Source organism: Convolutriloba macropyga, chromosome 10, assembly GCF_964194025.1.
Source record: "Convolutriloba macropyga chromosome 10, txConMacr16.3, whole genome shotgun sequence".
Taxonomy (NCBI): domain Eukaryota; kingdom Metazoa; phylum Xenacoelomorpha; order Acoela; family Convolutidae; genus Convolutriloba; species Convolutriloba macropyga.
The window spans coordinates 25,040,296-25,062,058 of NC_134477.1; the positions used below are offsets into that span (position 1 = coordinate 25,040,296).

The 21,763-nt window shown below is 36.5% G+C and overlaps 1 protein-coding gene across 2 annotated transcripts in view; it reads right to left on the reverse strand.

The window, feature by feature from the left end:
* Positions 1-4,129: 4,129 nt before the first annotated feature.
* Positions 4,130-21,763, reverse strand: part of LOC142348835 (uncharacterized) — a 199,139-nt gene continuing 181,505 nt past the window's right edge. Inside the window, exons 20-30 of one of the 2 annotated variants that reach the window (XM_075400368.1) lie at positions 16,762-16,959; positions 16,030-16,211; positions 15,150-15,263; positions 14,208-14,432; positions 10,940-10,981; positions 10,430-10,626; positions 9,905-10,032; positions 9,566-9,688; positions 9,136-9,216; positions 8,771-8,900; positions 4,130-4,596 (exon numbers count right to left, since the gene is read on the reverse strand). In XM_075400368.1, the coding sequence (XP_075256483.1) occupies positions 4,425-4,596; positions 8,771-8,900; positions 9,136-9,216; positions 9,566-9,688; positions 9,905-10,032; positions 10,430-10,626; positions 10,940-10,981; positions 14,208-14,432; positions 15,150-15,263; positions 16,030-16,211; positions 16,762-16,959 (1,592 nt within the window). In that variant the 3' untranslated portion in view covers positions 4,130-4,424. The remainder of the gene's footprint in view (positions 4,597-8,770; positions 8,901-9,135; positions 9,217-9,565; positions 9,689-9,904; positions 10,033-10,429; positions 10,627-10,939; positions 10,982-14,207; positions 14,433-15,149; positions 15,264-16,029; positions 16,212-16,761; positions 16,960-21,763) is intronic. The other variant, XM_075400369.1, reaches the window with a different exon arrangement.

A 21,763-nucleotide genomic window follows, 5' to 3' on the forward strand; every position in this document is an offset into this window, starting at 1 on the left:
GGTCAAAATGTTGATAGGCTGAAAAAGCTGACAGGGCTTTCAATTGCACTCAAATAATTCATGATTCTAATAAAAAGATCGCGAAAGCAGACGGTAGATAATGATCTTAGAAACTAAGCTAAATCTTTACAAAAAAGATTGCTCAAATATAAGAATCAGAGAACCACTATATTTACACTTGTAATCACTGCAATTAAGACAAAAAGCAACTTCCTTGTTGTACAAATGCTAGAAAACAAGATTTCTCACTAACTAAATTAATAGTAGAAAAGACAAGCAGCAGAAGAATATTCGAAGGCAAAAAATCGTTTAAAAGAAAACCGAGGCTGGAGGATAGTTGCAGCAATTAGTAGTCAATGAAAATTTTGGAAAAGGCCTGCTGGCTAACTTTCAGTACTGCCATAGGTTGAATGAAATCAATTGCCATCCAAAGAAATGACAAAATTCTTAGAACAAGCTGAAATCTTTAAATTTTTTATCAACTGAAAAATCAATATACGGAAAATGAAGGTAGGTGCTAGGACAAAGCTATAATGGTAAAAACTAGAATGCGAAGAATGTGGGCACAATGTAAGTAACACCGTAAAAAAAATAAAACTTGATTCTTGAAAGTTAAAAAGCGAATTTAAAAAATCAAGATAAAGGAATACACTTCATTGTTCAGCATTCGAAAGACTGAAAAGATAAGTAGTTATCCGATACTAGATCTATCCTCCTTCTAAAAATTCTTAGCTGTTTTTCAAAATCTTAACGCAGAAAAATGATTGAATTTTTTTTGAAGCGAAATCATGAAAGTCCCTCATGTTGCAGAAAAAGACTCTTTCTGTTAATTAAACCAAAATACAATCAAAAAGCTGACAAAATCTGAAGAAACTACCCAAATCGGATTAGAATATGTACAATTATAGAGAACAAAATTATATCAAGGTAGAAAGAGGCGTTGAGTGTATGAATTATCAAAAGGAAGTTACTACATTAACTTGTTTTTTTGGCAAAAAACTGTTAGAAGATCCAAAAATGAGGAAATTAAGAAAAAAAGCCAAAAAAACTAAAAAACCAAGAAATATGTGCCAATTTTGAACCTGAAACGCATTGTCAGGCTCTGCAAAACACTGGCATGAATTTCCGAGGTTGAAATTTCTACATAGCATTGAATAAAACTGTTTCTTCAAAAACCAAATTACAAGCAAATGAAATGGGCCACTTAGACGAAAAACGGCTAAAAACGGTTATAAATATGTGCCATTCAGTCAAAAACTACTTTTCAAAGTCAAAAAGTCTTTCGCTAAACCCAGCGCATGATAAAAAAATTCTCTCGCTCAGAAAAAAATTTACACGGCAATTTTACTCACTTTCGCTTTTAGGTCAAAACAACGTCTGAACGACTAGTACTTCTGGTTAAAAAAACCAATACTCTACATCGAGTCGTAGAGGAACCAAGAGAAGGCCAATAACAGCCCCAGCTACCGCTGTGCGGCTATTAAAAAGAGAGGCAGGGCCAATGTGGTTGCAAGAATTCGTTTGACAGCAATTAATTACTTTGAGAGTTGAGAAAGTAACTGACTAAAATATGACGCATTGCTCTTGAACCAGAGGCGGACTCGCGTCAATTATTATCTGCTATAGCTGAGTGAGCACCTGCTTTTGCTGGTGCAATAACAAAACTTTCAAATGAACTGATGCTATTAGAGCACTACAGAGTGATATAGATCACTATGATTTAATTTGCAATCATAAAACCAATTTAGACACTTTCATTTATCTCCTAGTAGTACAGTGTTAAGTTTAGCTGCTCAAAATTCTGGACGAGTAAGCGAATTAGATATTGAAAAAGTAGTGGAGCAAACAATCGAAAATTTTCGACGGTCAGGCACATACTTTGAGTTTGAGTTCTAAAGCATTTAACCATGTGGAGGCTAATAAGATCTCCGCTCAGCTGTTAAGATAATTGGCTAGCAACAAATTAAAGTATTTCACGTGGTAACTCATCATCAGGACCTAATGCCTCACTCGTAAACTACTAGGCACCAAATAAAATGTAATGGTTTAAATGGGGATGTAATGGTTTAAATTCAATTCAATCAATTTACAATTAGTTGTCTGTAAAAACAAACATTTCTACATTATATGAACACTTTGTACAGCAAATTTAGAACTCATCGATTTACATTGAATTTAGTAGTTCGTGGTTAGATATCAAAGTCAGTTAGACAGAAATACAGATTTGGCTAGTTGATCGATAGCGATGTACGCAGAAATGCTCGCAAAAATTTGCTAGTTTCTAAAAAAATAGCCAGAATAGACCTAATTTTCAGGATCATCAGAGATCTTTCAGGTTTAGTTAGCGACAAGTAGAGGCATTTTGCGTTCTCTCTCAACAATTTGGCATCCTTCTCCAGTTGTTTCAATGGCCGATATCGATTGGCCCACACAGATAGTTCTCCTCGGCTTTTAAGGGCTCTATAGTCCGGTTCCACAGCCGGTGCTTTGTATCATTGAAAGCCAAACGCATGGACTGAATTATTCCACAACCAATTTTTACTTGTATTTTTCCTCTCGATATACGAAACATTACAATGTTCTGAAAATTTGCACCGCCACTATACGATATATTTACAATACTCGTAGACATCACGATTGTTCATGTGACGCAGCAATAAAAACAAATGAAAATTACCAAGAGTGAATGGCCATTTGTTGCTGGTGGTTGCCACACCCCCAAAAGATCCATCCCCATCGCATTGAGCCAAACCAGGAGCTGAAATAAGATATCAATTCAATTTCTGGGGAAATTTGAATTTTGAACACCCTGAAAAAAATAAAGGGACGTATCGCAAGTGTACGAAATAATAATAGGCCTAAACCCTATTAGCCATGAGAGCAACTGAAAACAATGCGACAAAATAAAATTGAAGCAAAAGAGATCAGATAAAAATTCTAGTCTAAAATGAATGACGAAAATCCAGAGCCTTTTACACAACCTGAGTAGTTAAATCTCATCTCAAATTCAGTCTACATATAACAGGAAAATTGTGCCATGACTTGTTAATTTTTTTCTCAGTGAAATGAAACATGATGAATCAGAATTCTGTTAATAAGAATACTTACGCGGAGAGAAGTCAGCCTCTCTGGCATAAGTGTCGACAGAAGGGTAGTGAACTACTCCCAGAGCAGGCACCTCCCCAATCTCTACTCCTCCGTCTACTCGCTTGCTTTTGTCCTTCAGCAGATCTGAAATCATATGTACAAATTAACTCAAGAATATTAATAAAAAACTAAGCTTAAATTATCTTTGGGATGTTACTTCTGGTACAATCACCATTTTGAGAAATAATTCATCTAAACAATTTGTCCTTTTCCATAAGCTCTGTGCATTAAAAAAGGTGCAGCCAATGAACTTAGAAGACATTTCTACTCTAGATTAGTGAAAAGTGAAGTATGCATCATGAGTAGGATACCAAGAAGGAACGCACCTTTTGTTCCGTCCTGCTGGTTGCTAGCTTTGGGACCTCTTTCGAAAACAAGAGAAGGCCAATAATAGCCCCAGCTATCGCTGTGCGGCTATTAAAAAGAGAGGCAGGGCCAATGTGGTTGCAAGAATTCGTTTGACAGCAATTAATTACTTTGAGAGTTGAGAAAGTAACTGACTAAAATATGACGCATTGCTCTTGAACCAGAGGCGGACTCGCGTCAATTATTATCTGCTATAGCTGAGTGAGCACCTGCTTTTGCTGGTGCAATAACAAAACTTTCAAATGAACTGATGCTATTAGAGCACTACAGAGTGATATAGATCACTATGATTTAATTTGCAATCATAAAACCAATTTAGACACTTTCATTTATCTCCTAGTAGTACAGTGTTAAGTTTAGCTGCTCAAAATTCTGGACGAGTAAGCGAATTAGATATTGAAAAAGTAGTGGAGCAAACAATCGAAAAGTTTCCACGGTCAGGCACATACTTTGAGTTTGAGTTCTAGAGCATTTAACCATTAGGAGGCTAATAAGATCTCCGCTCAGGTGTTAAGATAATTGGCTAGCAACAAATTAAAGTATTTCACGTAGTAACTCATCATCAGGACCTAATGCCTCACTCGTAAACTACTAGGCACCAAATAAAATGTAATGGTTTAAATGGGGATGTAATGGTTTAAATTCAATTCAATCAATTTACAATTAGTTGTCTGTAAAAACAAACATTTCTACATTATATGAACACTTTGTACAGCAAATTTAGAACTCATCGATTTACATTGAATTTAGTAGTTCGTGGTTAGATATCAAAGTCAGTTAGACAGAAATACAGATTTGGCTAGTTGATCGATAGCAATGTACGCAGGAATGCTCAAAAATTTGCTAGTTTCTAAAATTATAGCTAGAAAATCATAGACGGAATTTTCAGGATCTTCAGAGATCTTTGAGGTTTAGTTAGCGACAAGTAGAGGCATTTGGCGTTCTCTCTCAACAGTTTGGCATCCTTCTACTCCAGTTGTATCAATGGTAGCGATTGGCCCGAACAGGTAGTTCTCCTTCTCGGCTTCTTTTAAGGGATCTATAGTCCTGTTCCACAGCCGGTGCCTTACCGGATTCACCAGCCTGTAAATATTCGAAAAGTTACTTTATACCATTGCCACCAGTTACTCTCCTACACGTATCATATAGATCCTGTGTAATATTAATTGAGCTTAACTTAACATTTCACTTAAATTTTACGTAAAACCCATTTTAATTCATTTTTCTGCTTTTACAGATCTTTTTACTTCAGCCTGAGAAAACTGTTAGAACATAGCCGGCAGATTGCCGGAATAGCTGCGAAAGAATAGACCTGCGTGCCATATAATAGATAGAAACAGCTACAGATCCTAAATTGAAAAAAAAATCGACGCCGCTCAAAAAACTAGGTAAAAAACATTCAGCGATAAATTAATAAAGCTTGTTAAAATTCATTCCACAGAAGACTCTTATTAGGGACCTTTACTGAGCAAATGAGTTCCTTTGACCTTAAACAAATTCAAACTAAACTTAAGTTTTAAAGTGCAAAAGTCATTTTATTGAGTGAGGTAAGTCACGTAAGATCAAAATCTAATCACGTAAATAACCTGAAAACTTTTGCTAACGCGAGTGAGAAATGACGTCACGCGCGCAAATGATGTTACTGAGAGCAAGAAGTCATTCATAAAATTTGACTTTTTCAGCTTTGCTGTGTGAACAAATGTAAAACGAAAAAAGAGCGTCAGACGACGAAACAAAAAAACATAGCAGGACAAGTCCTGACGTACAATTCAAAAAATTTTCATTGACTAAACAGAAAACTAGACCTAGAACGGACTAAGAATGGATTGGAAAAACCATTTAGAAAAAAATCTGATCCAAAAAAATCGAAAAAACAGTAAAAATCAAAGTCAAATTGCCGCATGTGAACAAAAAACCACTACCGAGAAACCGAATTTTTGTTCAAACACCATTTTCGCACTCTACTTTAAAATTAGAGCGAAAAAAATTCACGCCGCAAAATCACTCGCTTTTTCGCTCCATTTCCTGTTTCGGCGTGACCAAAATCACTACTCGAATTTGACTTCAAAAATCGTGAAAATGTGTGAACAGATCTTAAAAAAAAACATAGCCGGAAGAAATCCGGAAACGACTCGAAGTGAAAATCCATTTAAACGCCATCCAACTACTTATCAAACAAAACGTGCCTTCACTAAATTATGATTACCTTGAAACAAAGTCATGAAACAAAAAAGTAAAAACAATAAAATCAAATCCGTTAAAATACGATTAAAAATCTGATCAAATTTTGTTATAAATTGAGATCCCGAAAAAACTATCTCCGCCAAAATAACTTCATCAAAACAACTAGTACTTTCAAAAACCACTTATGTGAATTTTGAAAAAATACTTTAGGCTACAATTATGAAAAAAAGCTCTCAAAAACAACTTTCACTGAAAGACTGGAAAAGTTACTAAATTTTTTAATATTTCAAAAACATATAAATCCAAAGAAAAATCCCCTTCAGCCAATATGGTATCCAGATGCTCGCAAAACAATAGACAAGTCATAATAGGCAAAGAAATTTAGCTAAAAACAGAAAAATATAGCTGGCAGATTGCCAGGAAATAGCCGCAATAGATTCGTAGATCGACAGTCTAAAAAAACAGTAAAAAGGACAGACCAAAAAAATTCGTCTTTTCATTGAAGGCTGATCTGTTATATTAAATATAAGTTATTGCTGCCTCTATTAGCTGATCTCAAATAACCTTCATTTAGAGTGACACATCTATTTGACCTTATCTCTTTGAATTAAAGTAAATAAAAGTCAATTTCAAAGTGAGGAAGTCATTTTTGAGAGTGAGGTAAGTCAAGTGTGAACAAAAATTTAATCACGCGCATGAACAAAAAACTCGCTCCACTAAGAGCGAAAAATGACGTCACACATGCAATTCAGTTGAAATTGCATGAACGAATGAACAAAAAGTGGCTGTGACGTCATATGGTCGTAACAAAAATCATGACGACGAAATAAAAAAAAAACCAAGAGAAGGCCAATAATAGCCCCAGCTATCGCTGTGCGGCTATTAAAAAACGAAAAATTCCAAAAATTAGGAAAAATAATTCCAATTTTTGCCATTTTTTTTGTCATATTTCTCAACAAAAAAATGATTCTTACCCACAAAACTGTAACTAATTGTTATCATAAAATTGCTCAAGTAGAAAGGGTTTCATCAATACCCATTTGAGCCAGTAAAACAAACTAATCGTCAAAAAAACGCAAAAATTAGCCCGAAAATCAGCAAAATACATTAAAAACCTCAGAATTATCATAAAATTCATATGAACTTCCAGAAACCTATAAAACCACAACCAAAACCAGCCTAAAATTAAAACAAAACCATAACCAAACCTCTTAAACATAGCCGGCAGATTGCCGGAATAGCTGCGAAATAGACTTGCGTGCCGTAAAATACAGATGGAAAAAGATACAGAAGTGAGCTGATAATAGTTATCGCCGCCGCCTATAAAACTTACAAGTTTATTTCAAAGGAGGTTGTTTTTGGGTGCAAAAAATTTTTCCTTGTCGCGTCTCGAACCGGCGATCTCCGGATTAACAGCCAGTCGCCTTAACCACTCGGCTGTCGGACCATACAATCGGTTTCCTTACAATCAACTTTGTTTTAGGAACAGATTCTGTTTCTGAATAACCGCAATTTAGGTCACGCAGAAAGCGTGAAATCAAGCGCGAAAAAGCCATTTAATCAGTGACGAGACAGAATGTTCTAGAACAAATGTAAAACGAAAATGAAGCGTCAGACGACGAAACAAAAAAAAACCAAGCGCACCGCAATATAGCTACGCTCAGCTTACAGCTTCGCAGCTATAAAAAGGGAAAAGGAAAAAAAATTTTTAGTTTCTTCCTTTATTCTTTAAAATCTTGAACCATTATTTTAAATTTATAGTACTATAGTTTGTTTTCTGTGTTTTTGTTAGCTCGAGACTGAATCCAATTGAAAACTATGATACTCCTGATCTGATGTACACGAACAATACAGAAACAAATTTTAGAACTTTAGCTCATTGGAAAAATCATTTAATTGAGAACTCGCATGATTGACGAAATTTCGGATACATGAGAACAAGACAACAAAAAATCCAAATTTTTGAGAAAGGAAACAGCTGGTTTTTGTTCTGTTGACTATTCCAGATGACTATTCAACTGACATTCTAGTTTTAGCTCTCAGCTTGCTTACGGTCTACTCTATCTCAAATTAGTGAAAACATGAAGTGGTCACAAGTCATTTTCGCTTTCATTAAGAAAACATAGCCGGCAGATTGCCGGAATAGCTGCGAAAGAAGACCTGCGTGCCATTTAATAGAGATAGAAACAAATACAGATCTAAATCGAAAAATCGACGCCGCTCAAAAAACTAGGTGAAAAACATTCAGCGATAAATTAATAAATCCTGCTAAAATTCATTCCACAGAGGCCTCTTATTAGGGACCGTTACTGCACAAATGAGTTCCTTAGACCTTAAACAAATTCAAATTAAACTTAAGTTTTAAAGTGCAGAAGTCATTTTATTGAGTGAGGTAAGTCACGTATGATCAAAATCTAATCACGCAAATAAGTTGAAAACTTTCGCTAAAGCGAGTGAGAAATGACGTCACGTGCGCAAATGCCGTTAGTGAGAGGAAGAAGTCATTCAGAACACTTGACTTTTCAGCTTTGCTGTGTGAACAAATGTAAAACGAAAATGAAGCGTCAGACGACGAAACAAAAAAAACCAAGAGCACCGCAATATAGCTACGCTCAGCTTACAGCTTCGCAGCTATAATCAAAAGAAATGAAAAAAAACTGCTTTAAAATGCCGCACGTGAACAAAAAAATTTCGCTCGCTTAGAGAAAATTTTTTCACACATCAATTTCTCGCTCTCTCAAAAACAGCGGTATGAACAAAAACCACTCTCTTTTCGCTCCGCTCTTCACTTTTGTTCAGCGCCAAAATCACTCCCAATTTTTTCACGCGTTTCATTTCCCGCTTCAAAAATCACTCCAATAAAATTGATTAAAAAAAAGGACTTCTCCAATACTCCTCTTCGAGTCGTAAAAAGACAGCGCCCCAATACAATTCAAATTCTTTGAATTGTAAAAAACCAAGAGCACCGCAATATAGCTTCGCTCAGCTTACAGCTTCGCAGCTATAAAAACAATTTTAAGTTGCTATAGCAAATTGCCTTGAAGTACAAATCAAAGCTGCAAAAGGCAATCACCTGAATTGAGGCAAGTCGTCACTGTCATCGATACCATCAGCACTAAAGTCGCCCCCTCTTGGCTTCCTGGCAGACCTCTGAGGCCTCAGAGACACCAGGTTGTTGCCCACATGTTTCTCCTCATCATCACCTAGCAACAGCATTCTTCATATTGATATCTCGAAACATTTCAGTTGATGATTTTAATTGAAGGCCAAACATGAGTGAATTATTCCACAATGAATTTTTACTTGGATTTCTGCTCTCAATATACGAAACATCACAATGTTATGAAACTTAGCACCGCCACTATACGATATATTTATAATACTCGAAGACATCACGATTGTTCATGTGACGAAGCAATGGAAGCAAATGAAAGTTACCGAGAGTGAATGGTCCTTTGTTGCTGGTGGTTGCCACACCCCCAAAAGATCCGTCCCCATCCCATTGAGCCAAACCAGGAGCTGAAATAAGGTATCAATTTCAGAATTTCTGGGGAAAATTGAATGTTAAACACATCCTAAAACATGAGGGTACGAGTTGCAAGTGTACGAGATAATAATGGGCCTGAATCCTATTAGCCATAAGACCAACTGAAAAAAATTGCGGCAAATTAAAATTCAACCAAGAGACCCGATAAAATTTTTTGAGGGCTAAAAAGAATTGAAAATCCAGAGCCTTTCACACAATCTGAGTAGTTACATCTCACCTCATATTTAGTCTACACGTAAGTGGAACATTATGTCATCACTCTTTAGTTTTCTCTCAGTGAAATGAAACATGAGTCAGAATTCTGCTAATAAGGATACTTACGCGGAGAGAAGCCGGCCTCTCTGGCATAAGTGTCGACAGAAGGGTAGTGTACTACTCCCAGAGCAGGCACCTCCCCAATCCCCACTCCTCCGTCTACTCGCTTGCTTTTGTCCTTCAGCAGACCTGAAATCATATGTCCAAATTTACTCAAGAACATTAATAAAAGACTTAGCTTAAATTAATGGTTTTTGACAAATTATTCATCTAAACAATTTCGTCCTTTTCCATAAGCTCTCTGAATTTAAAACGGTGCAGCCATTGAACTTAGAGGACGTTTATACTTTATGTTAGTAAAATGTGAAGAATGCATCATGATTAGGATACAAAGAAGGAACGCACCTTTTGTTCTGTCCTGCTGGTTGCTAGCTTTGGGACCTCTTTCAATGGCCTCAGTCTGGGGATTGACACGGTGGAACCTCAACACAGGATCACGTCCTCCCAGCTTCACACGCCACGCTTTCATCAACCTACAATCCATCACACTAATTCACTTCACTTTCACAGTGGTTCAGAACAGCGTTATATTTACGAAAAAAGAAAGTGATTATCAAGAAGTTTTAATCACTAGTATGTTAGCACTACTTAGACTGTCATTACTATGCTCTCCACCACCAAATGAGCTCGGCTGCTTAAAATTGTGCACGAGAGAGCATGGCTGAGCACACAAAATCCGAAATGTGAAGGACAAAAAGTGAATCAAAAACTCAAATCGACCAATGAAAGTAAGCGTAAGAAAGGCACACGACTACAAAAATTGCTGCAAACGTCGTTGAGAGTAATCTAAAACGCATCAGTTGGTCCATACATTTTTGAAACAAAATATTTTTTAACGGCATAAAGGGATGACTGGGAAAAAAAACCCACCGATCATAATTCTCCCTTTCCTCTCCCAATTTTGTGTCTCCAGCCAACATTATTGACTGCGGCATGACTTCTCCGAAGTGTGCCACTGGCTTACTCCTCAGATCCAGGTCCCGTTTCCTGTACTCCCATTGGAACACATCTCGGAAAGGTAATGCAGGCTTTAACTCTCCCTCATGCAGTGTGTTCTCTCGCCAGACCTTGAACAGGTAACATCATCAACTGTTTGAGACAGGGAGTAATTGAACAATCATTGATCAAACGCTAATCCAAATGTGCAAACTGGTTATTGTTATTGTGAAATCTCTCATTTGAAATGAGTACAAATATTTCGAATAGACCGAGTCAATATAGGAAAACTTGTTGCAATCGAATTTGCCTTATTATATTTAAAAATTGCTTTCAATAACAGTGCAATTCAATGTAGGAAAAGGTGAAGTTAGCATTTCGTTTCCAATTTCTGTGCTTCAGAAAAGCAATATAATTGTGTTTTCAGACCATTCAAACGCTCACCTTTTTATCTTTCGATTGGTTAATAGTCACTAACTGCGTTGCCTATCAGTAAAAAAACATCCTGATAGTGTACGTTTAAAGGGAAGATTAACATTTCGATGGGAAAACTTTAAGCAAACTACTAATGCCGGACGAATTGCCCTCAAACTACCCTTCATTATAGCATGCCTGAACTCGAAACGGGGTGGGGGACAATTTCACACAAGTGCGTAAAATGATGTTATTAGATTTATTGTTCCAACATTTTTCAAAATGTGGAAATATACATGCGAGGCCGGCCTTTTTCTTGAGTTAAATGGGGGATTTTATTTAATTCTGATAAAATTCTTAATTCATCATACTTAAATTTTATATTGGATTACATAAATTTGTTCAAAACTGCGAAACATTGAAAAAACAAGTAAGAAAAAAAATTCATGGGTTCGTTCTCATCCTCTAAGTAACTACTTTTAGTTTTTAAAGTTTCTTTAAGTTTCCGACACAACCAAAACATAAATCTCAAAAAAACGAGGCAAACAAGAAAATTTAAACTGAAGACTCCAAAATTTATTAACATAGCCGGCAGATTGCCGGAATAGCTGCGAAATAGACTTGCGTGCCGTAAAATACAGATGGAAAAAGATACAGAAGTGAGCTGATAATAGTTATCGCCGCCGCCTATAAAACTTACAAGTTTATTTCAAAGGAGGTTGTTTTTGGGTGCAAAAAATTTTTCCTTGTCGCGTCTCGAACCGGCGATCTCCGGATTAACAGCCAGTCGCCTTAACCACTCGGCTGTCGGACCATACAATCGGTTTCCTTACAATCAACTTTGTTTTAGGAACAGATTCTGTTTCTGAATAACCGCAATTTAGGTCACGCAGAAAGCGTGAAATCAAGCGCGAAAAAGCCATTTAAGCAGTGACGAGACAGAATGTTCTAGAACAAATGTAAAACGAAAGTGAAGCGTCAGACGACGAAACAAAAAAAACCAAGCGCACCGCAATATAGCTACGCTCAGCTTACAGCTTCGCAGCTATAAAAAGGGAAAAAAAATTTTTAGTTTCTTCCTTTATTCTTTAAAATCTTGAACCATTATTTTAAATTTATAGTACTATAGTTTGTTTTCTGTGTTTTTGTTAGCTCGAGACTGAATCCAATTGAAAACTATGATACTCCTGATCTGATGTACACGAACAATACAGAAACAAATTTTAGAACTTTAGCTCATTGGAAAAATCATTTAATTGAGAACTCGCATGGTTGACGAAATTTCGGATACATGAGAATAAGACAACAAAAAATCCAAATTTTTGAGAAAGGAAACAGCTGGTTTTTGTTCTGTTGACTATTCCAGATGACTATTCAACTGACATTCTAGTTTTAGCTCTCAGCTTGCTTACGGTCTACTCTATCTCAAATTAGTGAAAACATGAAGTGGTCACAAGTCATTTTCGCTTTCATTAAGAAAACATAGCCGGCAGATTGCCGGAATAGCTGCGAAAGAAGACCTGCGTGCCATTTAATAGAGATAGAAACAGATACAGATCTAAACAAAAAAAATCGACGCCGTTCAAAAAACTAGGTAAAAAAACGTTCAGCGATAAATCAATAAAGCTTGTTAAAATTCATTCCGCAGAAGCCTCTTATTAGGGACCGTTACTGCACATATGAGTTCCTTTGACCTTAAACCAATTCAAATTAAACTTAAGTTTCAAAGTGCAAAAGTCATTTTATTGAGTGAGGTAAGTCACGTATGATCAAAATCTAATCACGCAAATAACCTAAAAACTTTTGCTTAAGCGAGTGAGAAATGACGTCACGCGCGCAAATGCCGTTAGTGAGAGGAAGAAGTCATTCAGAAAATTTGATTTTTTCAGCTTTGCTGTGTGAACAAATGTAAAACGGAAAAAGAGCGTCAGACGAGGAAACAAAAAACCAAGAGCACCGCAATATAGCTACGCTCAGCTTACAGCTATAACAAAACAATTTCTTTTTCGGAAAAGTGAAATTTTAAATTGTCTTTAAAAAACTGCGAAGGTTCACGCTATACCTTGTAACCCTCATCTGAGTGTTTAGGAGGTTCGAATTGACATCAAAACTGAAGTCGTTGTTTAATGGTCATTCAAAAACATGAGAAAAACAAGCAGCTGAGGAAAAGAATTCATTTTGTTTCATTTTCTGATCAGATAGAACTGAATTCACTTTGCTAACTGAAGTCACCAGTAGATCTCACATTGATTAGTAATCCAATTGGTCTCATATCGGATCTAACAGAAATTCCATAGTAGACCTTTAATTCAAAAAAGTTTCTCAAAAAATTCAACATTAGAAAAACTCATTTGGAAAAAAACTGAGAAAGCAATTTTGCTTTCCACCCCGCTCTGTTCTTCTCAAATGATTTTAAAAAGCTTCATACTTTTCGATTTGGAACGTGAGAACAAAATTGTGCAAACAGGGTACCTTTAGAATCCTCCAGCGTAATTGAAAAACAAAGACGCCAACTTTCAGTAAGCAAGATAAAAAACAACACTTCGCCGATTTGTAACGTAAACACTGAAACGAGGGAAAGAATCTCTGCTTTTTATTTGAATGGTACAAAAATTCAAACTGTGCAAACGTAGGACAGTATAAAGTAATATAACTTGAAACCAACATCTTTAAGAAGAGACAAAAATTGACATGATCGAATTTAATTTCTGATTTCTATTGCTTCCTCAACAAAAGCATTCGGCGTTCTTTAAGAACTTTAAATTTCACAATATTTGACGTAATCGTTTTTCATTTGGTAAAATTATAACATAAGCGTGACTGACAGTGACTGATTTGTTAAGTGGGAGGGTTTCAAAATTTGAGAACCGCCATTCACACCGTTAATTTCACGTCATACGGAATTCACGGTTTCGGTAAACCGCATACTCAGAGGTTAGAGTAAGGCAAATTTAAGGCTCGCAGGCAAATTTAAGCATACAAAAAAAACTAGCACAACTAATATAATTGCTACGAACTTCGTTTGAGAGCAATTAAAAAGATGTAATGTAAAGCGTAAAAATGAGATAAAAGGTAAAAGATACCTGATTTGAAAGTAGACGGAATTTGATTAACGAGGTAAAGATAGGAGCACTATAATAACCAACGAATTGCTGGAGCGGCCATTAAAGAGGAAAAATGCATTATAATCAATTTTTAAGAAAACTACAATTTAATGTATTTCTGATGACATTTCTTGGAACTCAGGCAAGCATTATCTGATAGTTCAGTAATTCTAGAGCAGAAAAGCTATTCTAACAAAGCTATTGATCTCCTCAGCCCTCTGATCATCTAGGGGCCTTTCTGCCTCATTATCCCCCAATGCACTCCTCATTCCAGGGTACACAAATCCCTCTTTCGTCAGCCACTTCTCCCTTTCTGCCAGTTGTGCCTCTAACTGTGTCTGTTTGATATTGTGAGGCACTATCACTCCTGAATTCCAGAAGGGGTCTCGTTGCATAAATGTGAACAGACGTCCAGGGTACTAAAGCACCAAGTTTGCATTGATAAGAACCTCGCACTGTTTATATGTAACATTAACAATTTTTTGAAACATAGCCGGCAGATTGCCGGAATAGCTGCGAAATAGACTTGCGTGCCGTAAAATACAGATGGAAAAAATACAGAAGTGAGTTGATAATAGTTATCGCCGCCGCCTATAAAACTTACAAGTTTATTTCAAAGGAGGTTGTTTTTGGGTGCAAAAAAAGTCTCCCTGTCGCGTCTCGAACCGGCGATCTCGGGATTAACAGCCAGTCGCCTTAACCACTCGGCTGTCGGACCATACAATCGGTTTCCTTACAATCAACTTTGTTTTAGGAACAGATTCTGTTTCTGAATAACCGCAATTTAGGTCACGCAGAAAGCGTGAAATCAAGCGCGAAAAAGCCATTTAAGCAGTGACGAGACAGAATGTTCTAGAACAAATGTAAAACGAAAATGAAGCGTCAGACGACGAAACAAAAAAAAACCAAGAGCACCGCAATATAGCTACGCTCAGCTTACAGCTTCGCAGCTATAAAAACAAACACCGTCTAAAAAGTGTCAGTCGAATTTTCCTGCCGGCAGTGGTATAATACTTGAAGGAAATCAAGTACTTTTGAACAATAGTCAGACGTAATCAATGTTCATCATATCTACCAGATGATTTTCTCCTCTGTCAATCAACACACTCAACAGCTTATTTCAAATAGATTCTTACTCTGTGTTGTAGGACTTGTCTTAGCTCGTCCAATGATATCTCAGTGGTGTTGAGTGTCTGTGAGCTGTAGTTGTGCACTCCGGATTCCTCATTGGTCCTCAGTGGAGCTGAGAACTGAAACATCCAATTCCAATCATTTCCCATCAAAACCACGTTTTGTTTTCGTTACACCATGAGCAAACTAGTATATATTTTTGCACTAATTGTTGTTTGTAAAGCACAATGAGAGGTCGCACTTTATTTCAAAATTTATACTATTATAAAGGAGAACAATTATTCATTTTAGAGGGTCTGATGATAACAGGTTATGATAACTCTCTTCTTAGTTTGCTTCTACCTTTTCTATCTTTTTAGAGGCGGCTGTGTAGGTGCTAGTGCCAAGTGCTATATTGTATGGAGACGAGTTATCGTTGCAATATCCTTTCTAATAAAGGCTTTTAATTGCAAGTTTTTGCTAAGTGCTATTCGGAGCGCGGATTCGGTAAAAACGCTCTTTTTCTGCTACAAGTTTTCAATTCAAGTAATTTATTAAGCAACTGAACTGTACTGAGCAGAATCGTCTGTATGAATTTCAAGATAATAAATGCGTGCTGTATGAATTTGCAAAAGTCTTTTTCAACCAATCAAAATTTAGCATCGTCATACAGGTGAAGAGGAATTTTATGTTTCCATCACATCACCTCATGTTGTATAAGCATTATTCGAAAGTTGCCTTTTCCTTGTATATGAAAAAGTATGGGCTTCTGGTTATTTTGATTCCGAAACAGCTATCGGAGAAAGTGGAATATACCTCTTGTTCGAACATTTTCGCTATTAAACAACGCTTGACCAATATAACAAAAATTTCTTTTTGAAGGAGAAAGATGTTAAACGTAATCACCTGTCGTGGCTTGGGATTGTTAACTCTGTTCTGATTGGATACCTCAGCTAAATGATGTTTGTTCTCATCTAAGTACTGTCTCACAGGCAGCACATTGGCCGCTCGCTGGCGAAGTAACTCTTCGTACTCTGGGTTACTCATTGCCAGCGGTGTCCACGGTCGGGAGCCGTACAGATGCTTGCCTGAAACAAATCTTGTAAATTTTATAAACGCCTAATTTTCTTGCAATAAAAGCTTATAAAGCTAAATCCAGACTGTCTTGACACCGTTTGACTTGCTCATCTTCAATTGAATCGTTCTTAGCGCGTCTCAATTCTGACCTGAACAGTCTCAATACTGACCAATAACAACTGAGTCATAGATTAAATATCGACACTTATCGAGATTTAATATTGATATTGACTAGCAGCTATCTCCTAGTTGCAATTAAGATACCGCCTTTTCATCTTTTTTAGCAACCTTTCCAGCTTTTCAAGAAACGAACAAGACCTAAAGCTTTGGGAGTCAAATTGCCCAAATTATTGGTTGAGCAGGGGTAACTGTAGTTTTTATCCGGTCTTTACACTGCTTTTCAGCTATACGATCAATTATTCTGTACTATACCCGCATACTAAGTGGCTATTTTAATCGCAGTGACACGCCATAATATGCCTAGAGAGCAGGGCAAATGAAGTTATTAATCTCAATCACTAATCAAAAAGCATTACTAGCTATCGTGTCACTTTAACCGACCATCAATATCAGCGCTTTGAGACTCCATAGTGTCATCTAGATCTAGTCCAGCCTCTGGATTCTGGGAGGTAGCCTTTCCTCTCTGGGATGACTTGTAACTCCTCTTGCCCTCCAGAGTCTTAGCACCGTGAGTAGTGGTGGAAGTGGGCACTATTGTAGACTTGTGCTTGCTACTTTGTCCATACTTTGTACTCGCATCTTAAACATAATAGCAGGACCGTAAAAATCATAGCTGCGAAAGAATAGACTTGCGTGCCGTATAATAGAGATAGAAACAAATACAGATCTCAATTGAAAAGGAAATCGACTCCGCTCAAAAAGCTAGCTAAAAAACTTTCAGCAATATAATAATAAAGCTTGTTGAAATTCATTCCACGGAAGCCTTTTATTAGGGACCTTTACTGCTCATATGAGTTCCTTTGACCTTAAACTAATTCAATTTAAGCTTAAGTTTCAAAGTTCAAAAATCATTTATTGAGTGAGGTAGGTCATTTATGATCAAAATCTAATCACGCAAATGATCTTAAAGCCTTTGCTAGAGAGCCAACGCGAACAGACGTCACGCGCGAAAACGCCCTTATAGTGAGAGGAAGTAATTCAGAAAATTTGACTTTTTCCGCTTTGCTGTGTGAATAAAGGTAAAACGAAAAAGAGCGTCAGACGACTAAACAAAAAAACCAAGAGCACCGCAATACAGCTTTGCTCAGCTTCGCAGCTATAAAAAAAAACTAAGAGAAGGCCAATAATAGCCCCAGCTATCGCTGTGCGGCTATTAAAAATGAGATAAAAGGTAAAAGATACCTGATTTGAAAGTAGGCGAAATTTGATTAACGAGGTAAATATAGGAGCACTATAATAAATGACAAATTGCTGGAGCGGCCATTAAAGAGGAACAATGCATTATAATCATTTTAAAGACAACTGCAATTTAATGTATTTCTGATGACATTTCTTGGAACTCAGGCAAGCATTATCTGATAGTTCAGTAATTCTAGAGCAGAAAAGCTATTCTAACAAAGCTATTGATCTCCTCGGCCCTCTGATCATCTAGGGGCCTCTCTGCCAAAAACATAGCCGAAAGAATTCCGGAAGCGACTCGAAGCATCAAAACTTCACAAAAAACAGCAATTGCAGCTGAGGCCATTACCTTTTGTATTAAACCATTAACTCCTTACCTCCCAAGGTCTGATCTTAAAATTGGTGGTGAATTTTAAACCAAGGTCACCAAGAGAAACAAAATGCTGCAATATTTTATATTATTGAAAACGTTTGGTAACGATGAAAAAGACCGAAATAATTAGGATGGTCGAAAAACAGATAGGCTGAAAAAACTGACAGGGCTATCAATTGCCCTCAAATAATTCATGACAGGGCTATCAATTGCCCTCAAATAATTCATGATTCCAATAATTCATGATTCCAAAAAGATTGGGAAAGCAAACGGCTTAAAGATAATAATGATAGAAACTAGGTCAATTTTCTTCCTTGATGTATATATTCTAGACAACATGATTTCATAGTAATTCAAAAATTAAATTAATCATAGAAAAGACATAAGCAACAGAATAATAATCAAAGGCAAAAAATCGTTTAAAAACAATACCAAGGCCTGAAGAAAAATGCAACTATTAGTAATAAGTGGAAACTTTGGGTCAGGTTTTCTAGCACACTCTCAGGACTGCCTTATGCTGAATGAAGCCTTATGCTGAACGAAACCAATTGCAAACCAAAGAAATGACGAAAATCTAAGAAAAAGCTGAAATCGTTCAAAATTTTAACAACTGAAAAAATCAATGTAACGAGCAAAAATTTAGGTGCTAGGACAAAACTAGAATAATACAAACTAGAATGTAAAAAAATATGTACACAATTTAAGGAAAACCGTAACAAAGGACCTTTGAAAGTTAAAATCAAATTTAGAAATCAAGAAAAACGATTACATTTCATTATTGAGCATTCGAGACATACAAAAAACAACGATTAATGCGGGAGAAAGATCAATCCTCATAAACAGGAAAAAAAGAAAGAACAGAATTCAAACATACAAAAGATAAAAATAATTTGCAAAAAATGTTTTAATTTTCGAGACTGCATTTATGAAAAAAATATCAAATGTTTTTCAAAAACTTAACGCCAAAAACTGTTGAATTGTTATCGAAACAAAAATAAAGTCCCCCATGCGGCACAAAAGTCTATTTCTAGTAATTAAAACCAAAATACAAACAAAAAACAGAAAAATTGGGACACTACCAAAATAGGATTAGAATATGTACAATTTTATGAAACAAAACTACAACGCGGTAGAAAGAGGCAAAAACTACTTTTGAACGGTAGAAAAAAGGAAAAGCAGAATTGAAACATACGAGACATTAATACAGTTTGCAAAAAATGTTAAATTTTTGAGACTGCATTAATGAAAAAAATATATATCAATTTAGAGAGACAAAGTTTAGCTCCAAACTGAGCAAAGAGACAAATTAAGAACAAGACCGTGGGAACGAATGAGAACGAAACAGTGGGAGACAAGGCTGTAACACTCACAAATTGCCAACTGTTAAAGTTGAAGAAGATTGCAAAATTTATTTTAAAAAAATCTAAAATACAACAACAGAATTGACTACAGACAAAATGCTCCTCTCGAATTTCGATCCTCCTTAACGTTCAGAGCATTCTATCGATTGAGAGAAGACTAAACTTTTGCCAGCTCTTAAGCTTATTTTCACCTACTGTTGTCTGTCTGACAGAAACATGGCTTGATGATTCGGTCAGTGATAATGGAGTTTTCGCAGGTCACCCTTATACAGTCATTCTGCGATCAGATCTAACGGCCGGCCATCATGGTGGAATCCTAGTAGCAATGAGTAACGCTTTCTTGGGTACTATTAGCTTAATTTATTATTCAAAAAGTGAGCAATTTTGTGTTCTTGTCTTAAGAAACCAGACTCTTACTCGCTGCATTATACTTGCATATCTACCTCCTCGAGGATCGGTGTTTTATGTCAAACCTGGTGTTACAGAAGACAAATTGCGAAGTGTTTTTGCCGATGTGGAGGCAAGCCTAAGGTGTGATCAACGCAAAGCTGTCCAGTGGATTCTACTCGGTGATTTTAACTTTCCACAAAGTACGTTGGGAGTCGATCTCCTCGCCTCATTCTGACGAGCAAAAATTGTTAGAATTTTTATGCAACGATTTATTGCTTACACAAATTATTGATTTGCCTACTCATAAGCTTGGAAGTATTTTGGATCTAATTTTTTGCTCCCATCCCGACAAATGGGACTTCAATATTGTAGAGCGATTGTGCTCAGATCACTATCCTATTCTTTTAACAAATGTTGACCTAGAATACCAATATGCAAGTGGGCACGCTTATACGATCAGCTCTTTTAACGAGGCTAAATTTTCTTCGCATCTAACACTCTCAGGATCTTTCGCTCAGGAATGCCACAACTTGAATCTTGATTTCCTATCAACGTTCTATCGTAAAGTATTTTGCGCTCTCAATCAAAGTCTTAACAGAAAACGGAGAACGCGCTTCGAAGCTCCATTCTATTATTCATCGCAGACAATGCATTGTTTAAATAAACTAAATACAGCTCGAAAATATCAGAAAAATACAATTGAATGCCTCGAAAAGGAGCTAATGATTCTTATTGACTTGGACAAGCAGGTCTTGTTGAACAGTGTACAGACGTTTAATACAAATGAAGCGTTTGCTATGTTGAAAAGTTTAAATGGTAGAAGTTTCTTCCCTAAACAAATGTTCTACAAAAAAGAGGTGTCTTTTGAAGGCTCAGTGAAAGCAAATCTTTTCAACAAATTTTTTCAGTCAGTTTTTCAACCGAAAACTGAAATGCGATTGAATGACCTTGTGTGCGGCAATGAGATCAAGTTATCTGATGTTCAGTTTAGCCTTGACGAAATTCAAAATGATCTTTTAAGGGTCCCCAGTAGCGCGACTCCTGCTTTTGATGGTATACCGCCAACTATTTTAAGTAAAGCGGCACATACATTAGCACCATTCGTCCATCTTGTTTTCACATATATTATTCATTCACAATTTTGGCCCGAGATTTGGAAATGTGCCTATGTTACCCCTATTCACAAAAAAAGGACCTCGAGCGGATGTTGAAAATTACCGGCCTATCTCAATACTCCCGAGGTTATCTTTAGTTTTAGAGAAAATTCTATTTCTGTTTATTTATCCAAAGATTAAAGATCGGCTGAATCCTAGACAACATGGATTTCGTGCAAAACATTCGACAGTTACGCAATTGCTCACATTTCTGCATGAGTTATATCTGAATTTTGACGGAAACGTGGAACAAATTGTTGTTTATTTAGATTTCAGCAAAACTTTTGATTCTGTGGACCACTCGACGCTGCTTTCGAAAATTATTCAATTTGGTTTTGACGAAAATTTTGTGAAACTTGTTAATTCTTATTTATCATCTAGACGTCAATGTGTTAAATTAGATGGTGTTTTATAAGAGAGCCTCCCAGTTACTAGTGGTGTTCCTCAAGGAAGCGTGTTGGGACCGCTTTTCTTTTTAATGTTTGTTGATATGATTGACGTACCCGAAGTATCAAAAGTTTTCTGCTACGCTGACGACACGAAATTGCTCTGCCATGGCGAATTCTGCTTGAATAGTGCTCAAAATGATCTATGCTCGTTGCGGTTATGGGCTTATTGTAACTATTTGTCTTTTAATTCAGCTAAAAGCGGTTATTTACATATTAGTAGAATGTCATTGGATATACTTCTTGGTGATGTCGAGATTCATTCGCTTGATAATATTACGGATCTGGGAATTGAGGTATCCAAAACGTTGAAATGGAGTCTTCATATTCAAACAAAAATAGTAAAAGCTCCTCGACCGTTCAATTACTTGAAGCACAGTGTTCCGTTCAACCTCCCATCTGGAGTTAAATTCAATTTATTCAAGGCATGTGTTTTATCGGTTCTTCTATATGGATACCCTGCTTGGTTTCCTGAAATTT